The 13,262-nt window shown below is 38.9% G+C and overlaps 1 protein-coding gene across 4 annotated transcripts in view; it reads left to right on the forward strand.

Moving 5' to 3' along the window:
- The window catches only part of LOC121954837 (echinoderm microtubule-associated protein-like 6), a 123,784-nt gene that overhangs the window by 34,977 nt on the left and 75,545 nt on the right, over positions 1 to 13,262 (forward strand). For all 4 annotated transcript variants that reach the window (XM_088086530.1, XM_088086532.1, XM_088086531.1 and 1 more), the window contains exons 8-15: positions 2,859 to 2,932; positions 4,101 to 4,228; positions 5,496 to 5,633; positions 5,743 to 5,884; positions 6,812 to 6,926; positions 11,069 to 11,281; positions 11,365 to 11,532; positions 13,021 to 13,127. In XM_088086530.1, coding sequence (XP_087942656.1) covers positions 2,859 to 2,932; positions 4,101 to 4,228; positions 5,496 to 5,633; positions 5,743 to 5,884; positions 6,812 to 6,926; positions 11,069 to 11,281; positions 11,365 to 11,532; positions 13,021 to 13,127 — 1,085 coding nt within the window. The remainder of the gene's footprint in view (positions 1 to 2,858; positions 2,933 to 4,100; positions 4,229 to 5,495; positions 5,634 to 5,742; positions 5,885 to 6,811; positions 6,927 to 11,068; positions 11,282 to 11,364; positions 11,533 to 13,020; positions 13,128 to 13,262) is intronic.

A 13,262-nucleotide genomic window follows, 5' to 3' on the forward strand; every position in this document is an offset into this window, starting at 1 on the left:
TTCACCTCTCGCAGGGCTTTAGACAAAGTTACTCTCTCAGCAGCAGACGGTTTCCTCTGAGGGTTAAAGAAAGGACAGGTTTTCAGTCTTCTTCATCTCTGAAGGGGAAAAATGTTAAAATGTATGAGACAGAAAAGTTTGTTATCGTCACACCTGGAGCACACTGCATGCCTGAGCAGCGCGTGCACACTGACAGCGCTGTTACTGTGGCGTTCCTGCAGAGCTTCCTGCTGCTGTCAGTACTAAATTTCCATAATTATAAGCACATATTCTACTCATTTATGAAGCCGTGCAGCTCCTGCAATGTCAGCAACACGGTCCTGCAAATGTTTCAAAATAAAATGCCTTGTGTCAGTGAGTGATCCACAGAGACGTTGTCAGGTGGCTTTTATTTTGAAACAGAAGCAGAAAAGTAAAAGTAAAACAGATATATTGTTATTTCCTCATCTGTAGTAAAAGGTGGTATAGAGTCAATATAGTTATTTAAAAAAAAAGCCATTTTCACAGTCTACTTCTGCTGAAAACCACACCTGCAACAATATTATCACTTGCCTTAAATATGCACATCCAAAGGTTGTGATCTCAATAGCTTGTGTTTGAGGCACACCTGAACGCCTGTATTTAAGGCTGACAAGATGTTTATTCAACCTAAAGTACCAGATTTGGGGGGCACAATCCCTGCAGGAAAAGCAGTGTTGTCTTGGGAAAAAAAAAAAAACTCAGAACTTTTTGGCTTGCTGGAAACATAGCGGCGGGTCCCTAAAAAACACCCTCACTTGGTGCCTAAACGCTGCTGGAAACACAGCGGTGACTTGATAAATCACAAGCGCTGTTGTTGTTCCTTGGTTTCCCTGGTGACAAAGTGAGTTCATATATGTCACATTAGAAACGTTTATATAACACGTAAGTAACGTAGAAATGGATCACATCCGTGGTTTGCTAAAAAAATGCAAACTTTTTATTCTGGTGACTGAGCTGTCTGAAAACCAACCCATCAGCATGAGAGTAAACATTCAAAAGCACAGTGATGATGAGTGTTGTTTCTCAGGAGAGGAAGAGAAAATGTTGAAAATGAAATGAGAGCAAGACATGCTCACTCTTTTATGTGATTTTTTTCCTCTGAGTGGTGAAGTTTTCCCCTCTGCTGCCTTCCGGCTGCTGTTAACACCTCTGAGACGACATATCAGAGATCCCTCCTGCGGTGCTCTGACAGTGCAACTCTTACAGTTTCCCTCATAAACTCCTCTGGTATCGGGTTGCTTTGGCTCGAGAACCTCCGAGGAGAAGTTTCTAACAAAGTTACAGGGAACCTCACACGCTGATTCATGCCGTCAGCGACAGCAGACGCTCTAATTGGCGAGCGCTGTGCTGCTGAACGGCTCTGCAAATTAAATTTTGGATGCTGGGGAACAGGAGTTTGACCGAGAGGTTGGAAGATAGTGAGAAAGAAAAAGTGAGTGTGTCACTTCCTCCTGCAGCATCAAAAGTTAAAATATTTCCTCTATATTGTCTGTCACCTCTACATTCTCCTATAGATGTAATAATTAACCATTTGGTTTGATTTCTTTCTTTTAAAAACATGGGAAAATAGAAAATGAGCTTGGTAAGTAATGTCCTGCAAACTGCAAGAAATTTGGGATGTTTTTTTTTAAAAGCTGTGGAAAAATGTCCAAAAAACTATATTTATAATTAGAATTATTATATATTTTAAAGAAATTTACAGAATAACTCATTTTCAAGCCCTGTTTTCAGGTTATTCCCTGGTTTTTATGTTTATTTATTTATTTATTTGTATGTCTCTTGGTTTTGTTTGTAATTTTTTTATTTATTCATTTATCTGTCTATTTATTTATTTATTTATCCAAATTTTCAGGTAATTTTTCTTGTACTTTTTACAAATGTTTTGCTAATTTTTTGGGTCATTTCCTAAGTTGCTCATTGTCTTCTTCCTGTGTTTTTGAAAGAAATCATGCGATTTCGCTCATGTTTCAGAGGGTTAACATGTGATATTTTGTCTTTTCAATAAATTTAGTGCAGTAAAAAGCACAATATTTCCCTCTGATATATAGCACAGAAGACGTATAAATATCACCAAATCCTCATAGTATAGCAGTCTAACATTTTTCCTGATTACACTTTACATTTTTACAGTGTTTAATTAGTACTTTTACTTCAACTTTAACCATCTCTGATAAATAAAGTGGATACTTTCCAAAGTATATAAATCTCCCTCCACTGCAGCTCATCAAGAAAACTGTCTGAGAGACAGATTTATTTTGCACTAAACGGGCTCTAACGTTTGAAGAGCTGCTCATTAGCTGGAGTTAATGAGAGCCGAGAGGTCGAGTCTGAAACGCCTCCTCATCAACAATCATCGATCTCTCTCTGGTTTTTCTTCACTCTCAGCTAGATTTAATCTTCTCTCTACAATCCGGCTTCAGCTTTTCTCCCTTTCTTTTTTCCCCCACTCTCTATGTTTGTACCTCTTGCAATATTTTTCTGCTTTTTCTCCTCCTTTTAAATCCTAAATCACTCGATGGTTCCTCCTCCATATTGTCCCAACATTTCATTTTTCTCCAGTTTTTGTCCTTTATTTCTTCCTCATTTTTCTTTTATCACAGTTTCTTTCGTAAAACTCTTTTCCTCTTACCATCTTTTTAAAAAAAATGTATCCTGATTTTCTCTCTTCCACATTGGCTCACTTTGGGGTTTTTTTGGATTTGCATCCATTCTTAACCTCTCCGGTCTTTTACCTTAAAACCTGTTAATCACTGTTGTTGCAGCTGTTGTTTCTCCAAATATTTCAGCAGTTATTTACAGCTGATCTAATCCTCTTTCTCCTCCTCTTCCTCCTCCAGGTCTGTCTATTCGCAGCGTCTGCTGGCGAGCCGACCGGATCCTGGCGGGAACGCAGGACAGTGAGATCTTTGAGGTGAGAAAGGAGACGATTTTCTTCGCTGGGTGAAATATGTTTTGTTGCTGGCCCGTCTACAGCAGTACATTGATTTGCTTTGATGTCGTTGCTCCTGACTGCTCCTCCAAACTGAGGGCATGCTGAAACATGGGTAGAAGAAATGAGAAACTAACCAAGGCTTGGCCCAAAAAATAGCAGGATTTTTAAAAAAAATTCTTTTAAATGTAACAACAAAATTACCTACAACATACAAAAAAACTAAAACAAAAAATGAACAAAATCGTTACTCTTTTTCTCTGTGACATTATTTTAAATACATAGTTATAATAATAATTATACATAAAGTTTTGTGAAAGTTTTTGAGGCGAGAAAGGAGATTTTTTAAGCTGTTTTGTGGCTGCCCTCGTCCACAGCAGTGCATTGTTTCGCTTCGATGTCGGTTCTCCTGACTGCTCCTTTAAACTTGGGGCATGCTGAAACATGGGTAGAAAAAATTAGCAACTTACCAACATATGGCCCAAAAAATAGCATTAAATTATAAAATAAAATTACAAGAAAATTACCTTAAAAAAAGGCAACAAAGAAAGTAAAAAAATCAAAAACAAACAGAAAAATAATTAGAAATTAGCCAAACCCCTCATTGGACTAATTTTTTCTGTGACAGTTTTAAATATATGGTTATAATAATTATACATACTATTTTGTGAAAAATGTTTGCTAGAATTTTAATTTTTCTTTCATTTTATTTTATTTCATTTTTCAACTAATTTTCATTCTCTTGTCACTTTTACTAATTTCTTGCAACTTGCAGGAATTTTCTGGCCAAATTTGCTTTCTAAAGAAATCAAATCAATCTGATTAGGGTCAAAGGTTTAAATAGCTTGTGAAAGGTATCTCAATACAGCACAAGAAACTGACACTGATTCAGATTTCATGGGGATAATAAACTTTTCATATTTTTTGCGTCACAATATTCATTTGTAAAGTACGTTAAGTTGTCAGATAAATGCAGTGAAGCAGAAGTAGAAACTGGCATGAACAGAAAGTACTCAAATAAAGTACAAGTACCTCAAATTGTACAGTGCTTGAGTAAAAGCACTCAGAACTGAGCCTAAACTTGACACTAAATATGTGAAAGCAGCGTCATCTCACAACAGTGACACAAAGTCTGACTGTGTGTGTCCAGGTGATGGTGAGGGATCGAGACAAGCCGCTGCTGATCATGCAGGGACACAGCGAGGGCGAGCTCTGGGCGCTGGACGTTCACCCCAAAAAACCTCTGGCTGTCACCGGCAGCGACGACCGCTCCGTCAGGTCAGTGCAGCAGCACACATACTGGGAGCCGCCCAGTACAACCACAGACAGCTGCAGGTGCTCCCAGCTCCTGCGGGAGGGAGCTCAGGTTCAGTGTTTGAGTTGATTTGACGGTTTGTGCTCGTCTGCAGCATCTGCTCAGTTTGCAGGAGATTCCTCAGAGACCAATTATAGATATAACCACACAGTCGGCTGAACGCAGGTGCTAAACGACAGCAGTAAAGACAAAGAGATGTTTGCTTTCCTCTTTTTTTTTTACTTATATAATTGTTTTTTGTTTAAATTGCTACACCAGTCAAGCTTGTCAAGTTCAAGCTTGGTGCATGTGCAGTTTATGGTTGCAAATTTATATGTATACTATGCCAAATTTACTTTAAAATCAATGTATAGACTCATATAGAAGTATTTCAGTCACAAGTTATGACCCACTACAAGTGTGCAGGGTAGTATTTATCTGCAGAGTCTCCATCCTCGGCCTGTATTTTCCTGTTTTCTGTTTATTTTCTGTGTTTGGGACGTTTGAAGGCGTACACCCCCACGGTACTCAGGTGACGTCAGGGCTTTATAAAAAGGTGGCGACCAGGTGCCACACCAGAAGACGCAGGCATCTAAGGGACACAGCGCTGGAAAAATAAAACAAACAATAACAAAAACACACATATTACAGTGAAATGCTAAATGAGAGTGAATCTGGGATTGACTTTTACTTTCACATTTGCTCTAAAACAGTAACCAACAATCCTGCATAATAATAATAATAATAATAATAATAATAACCGTTATAGTTATAATTATAATGATGATGATAGTTAAAAAAAATAATAATAAAGAAAAAAATCTTTATTTACATAGCACTTTTCAAGCTCAAGCACAGAGTGCTTCCCAAATAAAAAGGTTTACAGATTAAAATAAAGTAATATTGCCTAATTTTTAACAAAATTGAACTGTACTGTACTGGCTTTAGTGGTGCGCTCCTGAAACTAAAATTCTTTCCTGTGGGTAAATGTACTTTGCCGCTAACACTGACTACATCTGTAAGAGCTGTAAATGGAAAAATTACGATGTGTGTCCTGCTGGTGTCTTTGTAATGACGCATATATCTGAAAAGATCTGGTGCAGTATTCACAAAGCATCTTGTCTCGCCACTAGACGTCTTTATAAGTTAAAAGTTCAGGTTATGATAAAGTCACAGGTTGTTAGGTTACAGTATTGTATAAGGTCTTTAGGTGTGAGTATGACTAAATGTACGTCTATCTGACGGCATCAGGCTGTGGAGTCTGGTGGATCACGCCCTCATCGCTCGCTGTAACATGGAGGAGGCTGTGCGGAGCGTGGCGTTCAGTGTGGACGGATACCAGCTGGCTCTGGGCATGAAGGACGGATCCTTCACTGTGCTGAGAGTCAGGTAGAACGCACATATAATCACACACACACACACACACACACACACACACACACACACACACAAATCAAACATAAACTGGATAATTTCTAACACTGCTCTGTTGTCTCAGAGACATGACGGAGGTCGTCCACATCAAAGACAGGAAGGAGGTGATTCATGAGATGAAGTTTTCTCCAGACGGTGCGTACCTCGCTGTCGGCTCCAATGACGGACTCGTGGACATCTACGCTGTCGCCCAGAGATACAAGAAGGTAGAGATGGAGTCACATTGACAGGTTGCCCCCCAAAATGACAATTTATATATCAATTACTCACCAGTCTTGCGTTGAATTTGAGGTGAAAACTTTTACTCGCATGTCTCCATGATGAGCAAAGAATCCAAAAACTGAGATAATTCTGGATTAAGTCATAGATGACCACCTTTTATAACAGCTTAACTTTATCAAAACAACCCTTAACAAACTCTCAGACAACTCGCACAGTCTCATTTCTCCATCGTATGCTCAGTACTTACTCAGTGATATCCATACTATCAGTGGTATGCTTTTTTAAAGCCAGACTCCATTGACAAAAACAGTAATTTTACCTCGCTGAACACTGGAGTTACTGGTCTACCGCTGCCTGATCAGCTCATGTTTGCATTACTGTGTGACTTTGAGATTTTACAGTGTTTAAATTCACCAAAGTCAGGCAATTAAGGCATTAAACAAAACGACAGTTTTAAGGTAGCAGTAGAGCAGCAACTCCAGTGTTCAGCGAGGTAAAATTACTGTTTTTGTCAACAGAGTCTGGCTTTAAAGAGAGCATAGGTAAGCCGGAAAAGGGCTGTCTGTTTGTGAAATACTGAGCATACATCTGGATAAATGAGGCTTGGATTATGTTGCATGAGCTGCATGAGAGTAAACTTAGGTTTTCACATAGTTTTGCTTTTGTGAAACATGTACCCTATGGCTTAATTCAACAAGAATTTTCTTAGTTTTTGAATTCTTCTGTGGAGGAATGCAAAGAAAAAACAAAGTTATTTTAAACAAATTTAACCTTACAGGGGTTGGTTGGTGATGGTCAGTTTGGAGGATGAGTTATTCCTTAGTTAGCAGTCAAGCTCCCAAAATGCTTCAGAAAGTTTCCTACATGTATGATTGAACTGGTTATTTCCTCTGAGTCCTGTCGGCCTGCAGGTAGGAGAATGCAGTAAATCCACCAGTTTCATCACTCACCTGGACTGGTCTGCAGACAGCAAAATCCTGCAGACCAACGACGGAGCTGGAGAACGTCTTTTCTACCGAATGCCCAGTGAGTCTCCACGCTCTTTTGAGCCTAATACTCCTCAAATTTTCTGGGATTTTCTAGAATTAAGAGCGTTTTTTAAATTTTTAAATTATTTTTTTTATATTACAGCTTGCAGAGCAACAATGTGCATCATTCTGTTTTTGGCCATAACGATACACAAAGCTTGACTTAAAGTAACAGTATGTCAGATTTAGCGGGATTTAGTGGCATCTAGTGGTGAGGATTGCAGATTGCAACCAGCTGAAACTTCTCCTGGTCAGAATTACTTCAGTGTTTATCATTCAGGAGATTTTTTTAGCAAGATACGCGTTGCCTGCAGAGGTCTTTTCCTCCACCAAAACAAATGCAACGGGTGATTAAAACTGATAAAAACACTGATTAAATCAGTTTCATGTTACAACTCTGTGTTTTTCCGACACTCTGGAAAGTGTGTAATGACACTAAGGCACTCTGTTAGATACAAGCACACACACACACACACAAACACAGAGTCAGATTCATGCATTTATTCATAAAGTGAATAAAATTGTTTTTCTCCGGTGTACCTGTCAGAGAAAGGAGGAGACACACGGCGATGTGACGAGATAGAAAGAGAGTGAGGCAGGAGGCAGAGTGTGGCGTAAAATATCATAAGATGGAGAGATGGAAATGTTTAAATCCTTCAGATTTCACTCCTCGTTGACTTGGTGACACTTGTGGTTGCCATGGTAACAGCAACTGCAGTTTAACACTAAGTTACTCTTTTCTGGAGGCAGCAAACCCTCCTTGAGCAGCTACTTTGTCTTTGTCGTTTAAAAAAAAGAAGTCAGTCAGTAATTGTCCTTTTTTGTGATTTTATGCTGCACACACGCATGTTTTCCACACGGCATCAGTAAAAGGAGCCGGTTATGTTGCTGAGGAGTTGCAGGTGTGCTGCTCTTCATCTGCTGCAGGCTCCTCATCACTCCCTGACACATTTATAACTCATCCACTGACGACAACATCCACTAAATCACTGCCATCGTGTTTTGTAGACACATTATTGATGAGCGATCGCGATCGGTGTTGACATCAGTGATAGATATATTGTGTGTTATGTGGCTGCTTCACAATAAAGTCATCCACTTGATTTTAAATGGTTTTATAATGAAGCAGCAGGAAGGTAGCAGTAGCATTACAGTGATCAGTAAATGGTGGGTACGATATCAATCTGATAAATCTACGCTTGATTTTATGCCTATGAATCCCTTGTTCATGTGAAAGCAGTTTAATTCAGAGCAAGAATGGACTCTGCCACTAATGAATGCTATAGAGGTAATAACAGAATGTAAATACACTAATGGGAAAAAATCCATCCATTCATCACTTATTTGCTGCTTATTCAGGTTAAATTGGCTGGATTTTTAAAAAAAAAAAAAAATCGTTTGAAGGTATTGAGTAACTTAACTTCACAAGAGATGGCCCAAAAATGAGCAAAAAAAAGAAAACTTCCAGAAAAAAAAAGAATGAAAGAAGAAAATGACCTTAAGATGACCTTAAGAATATGGTTAATTAATTTTTTTTTATATATATATATATATATATATATATATATATATGTATGTATTTTTCCCCTTTTTTACAAATAATATCTAATAATCCCCCGCAGCTAGTTTTCAGGTAATTTTCCTGTCCACCTTTACTTTTTTCCCAATTTGCACAACATTTCTTGCCAAATTGCTCATCGCTTTTCCTCCCATGTTTTCAAAAGAACTCAAACCAATTTATTGTATTCAAATTAAATACATGGGAAAGGTGTCTGAACGCAGCACAAAGAAACTGATGTTAATCAAGGTGTTAAAAGGTTAATAATAAACTTAAACATGAAAAACAGATTTTTGATTAAAAATGCTTCAAAGCTTTTTACTAAAAATAATAGGCTATATCATAATTCCTCCCTTAATGTGCTTTTTTTAAATATTGCTGTAAAAACGTCAATCAACTGTGCTTTTTCGGCAAAAACTACATGTTACATGACTGTATTGAACGCATCTTAAAAAGGTTGCGATTTACCTTCTAATACTCATTTTTACTGAGTAGAGCCTGAACGCCTCACAATCGAACCTCCGCTCGCGACCATGCGCGCGACCTGACGGTTGGCTGCTGCTGCTAACAGCTAACGGCTACCGTGAACTAACTTCCCCCTGCTGATTTTAACACGGTTTTGTTGTTTAAAATGCAGCATTATCAAGAAAAAAGTAAGTTGCGTCCTCGGTAGGGAGTTTTCTGCGTCCTGCGTCCACTGGAATGTCTCATTTTGTCTCAAACACCTTTAACCGAGACGACGGGACGCCAGCTGCTACTACCGTTAGCAATCACGTCGCACAATCACAGAGTCCGTTTGCTAAACGGTCAGTTTATTATTTCATATTGTTCTGTTACTGATCATTAATTTGTGTTTTGGCCATAAGTGTTAAGCTCTGTAGTTTTAGCCTGAACGAAGTGACATGATACAACAGAAAAACATCAGCTGCTAACGGTCATTTCAATTTCTGATCGCCCAGCCACAGTCAACAAGGTACCGACATTCAGCCGATACATCGGTGCTTTCCTAAAAACCTCTACTTCTGGGAAAGTATAATGATAATAATAACACTTATTATTGTTATTATTGCAATACTAATAATATAATCAAACCAAATTTCAATAATCCTGCTATATATGGCATAAAAAATCAATTTCATGTGATGAAAATATTAAATGTCAAATTCATACATGTTACTCCTGTGGTCAAAGATAATCCAAAATATTAATAACGCAAACAACTTTCTCCCAAATCCAAAAAGTAGAGTTAAATTAAAATTTCTCATATCATAGGTTTTATAGTCTGGAGCTGGTCCATATATAATGAATTGGTAAAGATGTTATAAAACTAACTTTTGGACACGTTTAATATTCACTCTGCGCCCCTTCCTTTTTTTTATACTGTTTTTTTTGTATTATTAGTTATGACCATTGACGTGTGTGTATGAGTGTGTATGAGTGTGTATGTGGTTTTCTGGCTCTGTACAGCACATTTCGTTGTTCAAATATGTTTAATGAAAGTAAAACTCTTCTGCGCTGTTCTGTGGCTCTGAGAGCACCCAGGGAAATGTAAGAGTATATGGGAACATTTTGTATTTCAGATCTGAGAATACTTCAATAGAAAAAAAAGCTAATTTGGCCATGAAAAAGAAAAACAGTCTGTGGTTCCACAAAATCAGGCTCCCATTTATTGTCTGTGATGCAGCTCCAGAGTTAATAGTCAAGGACATCACGTATTGAGACTTGCTTTTCTGTCCTCTGGCTTTTAGAGAGAAGCTAATGTTCAAAAATATTGATTTAACTTTACTAGGCCACTGAAATAACATACTAAAATTCTTAATTTGGGCGATTTTCTCCTTTAAGGGGTTTAAATTTTAGGAGAGATCAAACTTTTGCTTTTCTTGTTTGTTTTTAATTGTTAATTTCTCTTTTTTTACAGTTTGTTTTTAACTTTGGTTCACCATTTATTATTATTACCACTGTTTTGCCTTTCTGCATATTTTTGTGCTCCTTTCTTTAGCCTGTGAGGGAGGAAGTAAATGCAGAATTAATTAGTGTTTATTAGGAAATCGTATTGAATAGTTACTTAATGGTGTTGAAAATTGACTTTAAAAGACCAAAAATATAAGTACGCCTGCTCTGTATTCTATGTTAGAAGTGTTTTCTTTGTGTTGAATAAATATAAAGTTTTTTTTAAAAAAAAAAAAGAAAAATACAGCCAGGGAGCAAATAAAGGACAAAAGAAGAGCAAGGAGGGAAGTAAGAAAATACAGAATAGCATCTCTTTAAATGACAGTAAAGTGAAAACACTGCAGGAGACTGTGTTTGTGCTGCTGATGTAACAGACTGTTCATTGCCTCCACACAAGATTTCACACAAAACTTCCACTGAGAGAAAGCAGCTCTGCCGCTCGACGCAGAACAGATATCATCGTGAAAGATTCAAATCTGCACCATCCACACATTTACTTTTTCTCGCTGTGAAATGATTTTTTGATAAAAATGTGCAAACAAGCCGTTTGTTATCATGAGCATCTACAGAGAGATAAACTGGTGAAAAATGTGCTGCAGAAATGAAAAGGTTCGCGTGTTATGTCGTTGCAGTGGGGAAGCCGGTCGTCAGTAAGGAGGAGGTGAAAGGTCTGTGCTGGGCGTCCTGGAGTGGCGTCCTGGGCTCAGAGGTCAGCGGCATCTGGCCAAAATACTCCAATCTAACTGAGATCAACGCGGTGGACGCCAACCACGCTGCTGCGGTGCTCGTCACCGGAGACGACCTCGGCCTTGTTAAACTCTACCGCTTCCCCTGCCTGAAGAAAGGTACCTTTTTTTCTTTTTGTGTCTTTTGTACTTTCTCATTTCTCTGTTTTGTTGCAAAATGTGAGTCGTCTGTTTTCTCCAAGGAGCCAAATTCAAGAAGTACATCGGCCACTCGGCCCACGTGACCAACGTCCGCTGGTCACATGACCTGCAGTGGGTGCTGACCACAGGTGGGGCTGACCACGCCCTCTTTCAGTGGAGGTTTCTACCAGAGTCGGTCATGAACGGAGGACTGGATACCAACATACAAGGTAAGGAGATCAGAAAATCTTTTTAATGGTGCAGATTAAAGGATGAGAAACAAATCAGAGTCACGAGAGAAAGCAAAGAGATCCAGAGGTCACCAAGACTGCGTTAACACCACAGGTTAATGCTCTGTTCTCATTATTTCCCCAGAACGGACGGCTCCAACACCGTCTGCACTGAAAAAATAAAATATTTGTTTTAAGAAAGTAGTGTCCTGAGATTTTTAAGTTGACTGAATTTGAGAAGATACGATGAATTATTACAAAATGACCTCAATTTCTAGCATATTTCCATCTGAAGCTTTCACAGCCTCACAGAATAAACCCCTTTTGTTCTTCTGCACCAGAGAGCCATTTCTTAATTACCGGGGCACCTCTGCATCTCAGAGGATGAGGTTTGGGCTTATAGACCTGGCCTTGAAAGAAGGATGTGGAGCCATAGTTTGGCAGGACATCCCAATGTGTCTTCATGGACTCCCTAATTTATTATTTTTTTTAATCCATTCGGGGTTTTTTTCTGTCTGCTTGATTTTGTTTATTTTCTTGCCAGTAATTTGTAAACTGTTAGTGTTATTTCTAAGTCTTGTGTTTTCTTTGTCTCCCCTGCTTTGCAAAAAAGCTCAGTGAAAATATTACCTCAACTGGACTTCTCAGATTAAGTCGATTTAAAATTTTACGGCAGCCTCTACACTGGCTTTTTTAAATGAAAATGTATAGTTTCTTTTTGCAGTGTGGTGAGTGATCCTCACCTGCACAGTGAAGTGTGATGTGAAAAAATCATGGCTGCAGCGGCTGCGCGGGAAAACACACACGAATTCTGATGTGACTGTTTTCACGTTGGTTTCGTGGCCACTGTGAAAGATACGTATCTGATGTGGGACCACGTATGAAAGTGGCTCAGAAAATCAGATTTCTGTGTCCACACCACTCTGAAAAATCAGATCTGTGTCCCCTGTGAGCAAAACAAACAACAAACAAAACATTTCCTTGTAACTGAGCGCAGCTTAACTGGGCTGTGAATTTCCTTGAAGTGGTTTTTGGGTTTTCTTGATCGGACTGTTGTGAGAGTTACGTGGGTCACATATTCCAGGTTTTCTTGAGGAGACTTCCTGAAAAGGGACGTGTAAGTGGTTCCTGTTTTTGGTGACACTTCAGAGATTTACGTTACAAAGGTCCTGCAGATGGCTCCAAATTTCGACTTTGTTTAAAGTTCCCTTAAGTAGTTTGAAGATGGTATCACAGAAGCTCATTATGGGGTTTAAACAAAGATCAAACCAGGATGAGCCCATTAACTTCATTATTATCACATACAGAAAAGTGTGCATGCACTACAGTGAGCACAGGCGGTCTCTGTTTAACCAATAAGAGCTCTGCATCGTAATAAATGTCTGCAGTGGAGAGTTTGGGTTTACCTTTGTTTTTATTTCCCTCTTTCACTAAATTTCTGGTTTAGATAGTTGAGTTAAACCGAACTTGTCTCTGTGTCCTCTGCAGACAGTCACGGGGACTCTAACAGTGAGGAGTCGGACAGCGATGTGTCAGATGTCCCGGAGCTCGACTCCGATATTGAGCAGGAAACACAGATCAACTACGACAGACAGGTACGAGCTGCACGTCAGTTACGATCCACAGTCCCCGAGCAGGGCAACGTGGTTTCACAGAGCAGCTTTGAACGTTTAAATGCTTTCGCCGGGCTCCGCCGTATCAGCTCCTCGTTCATATTCCCATCAGCCACA

Source organism: Plectropomus leopardus, chromosome 13 (genome assembly GCF_026936395.1).
Source record: "Plectropomus leopardus strain MGB_pleo_1.0 chromosome 13, ASM2693639v1, whole genome shotgun sequence".
Taxonomy (NCBI): Eukaryota; Metazoa; Chordata; class Actinopteri; order Perciformes; family Serranidae; genus Plectropomus; species Plectropomus leopardus.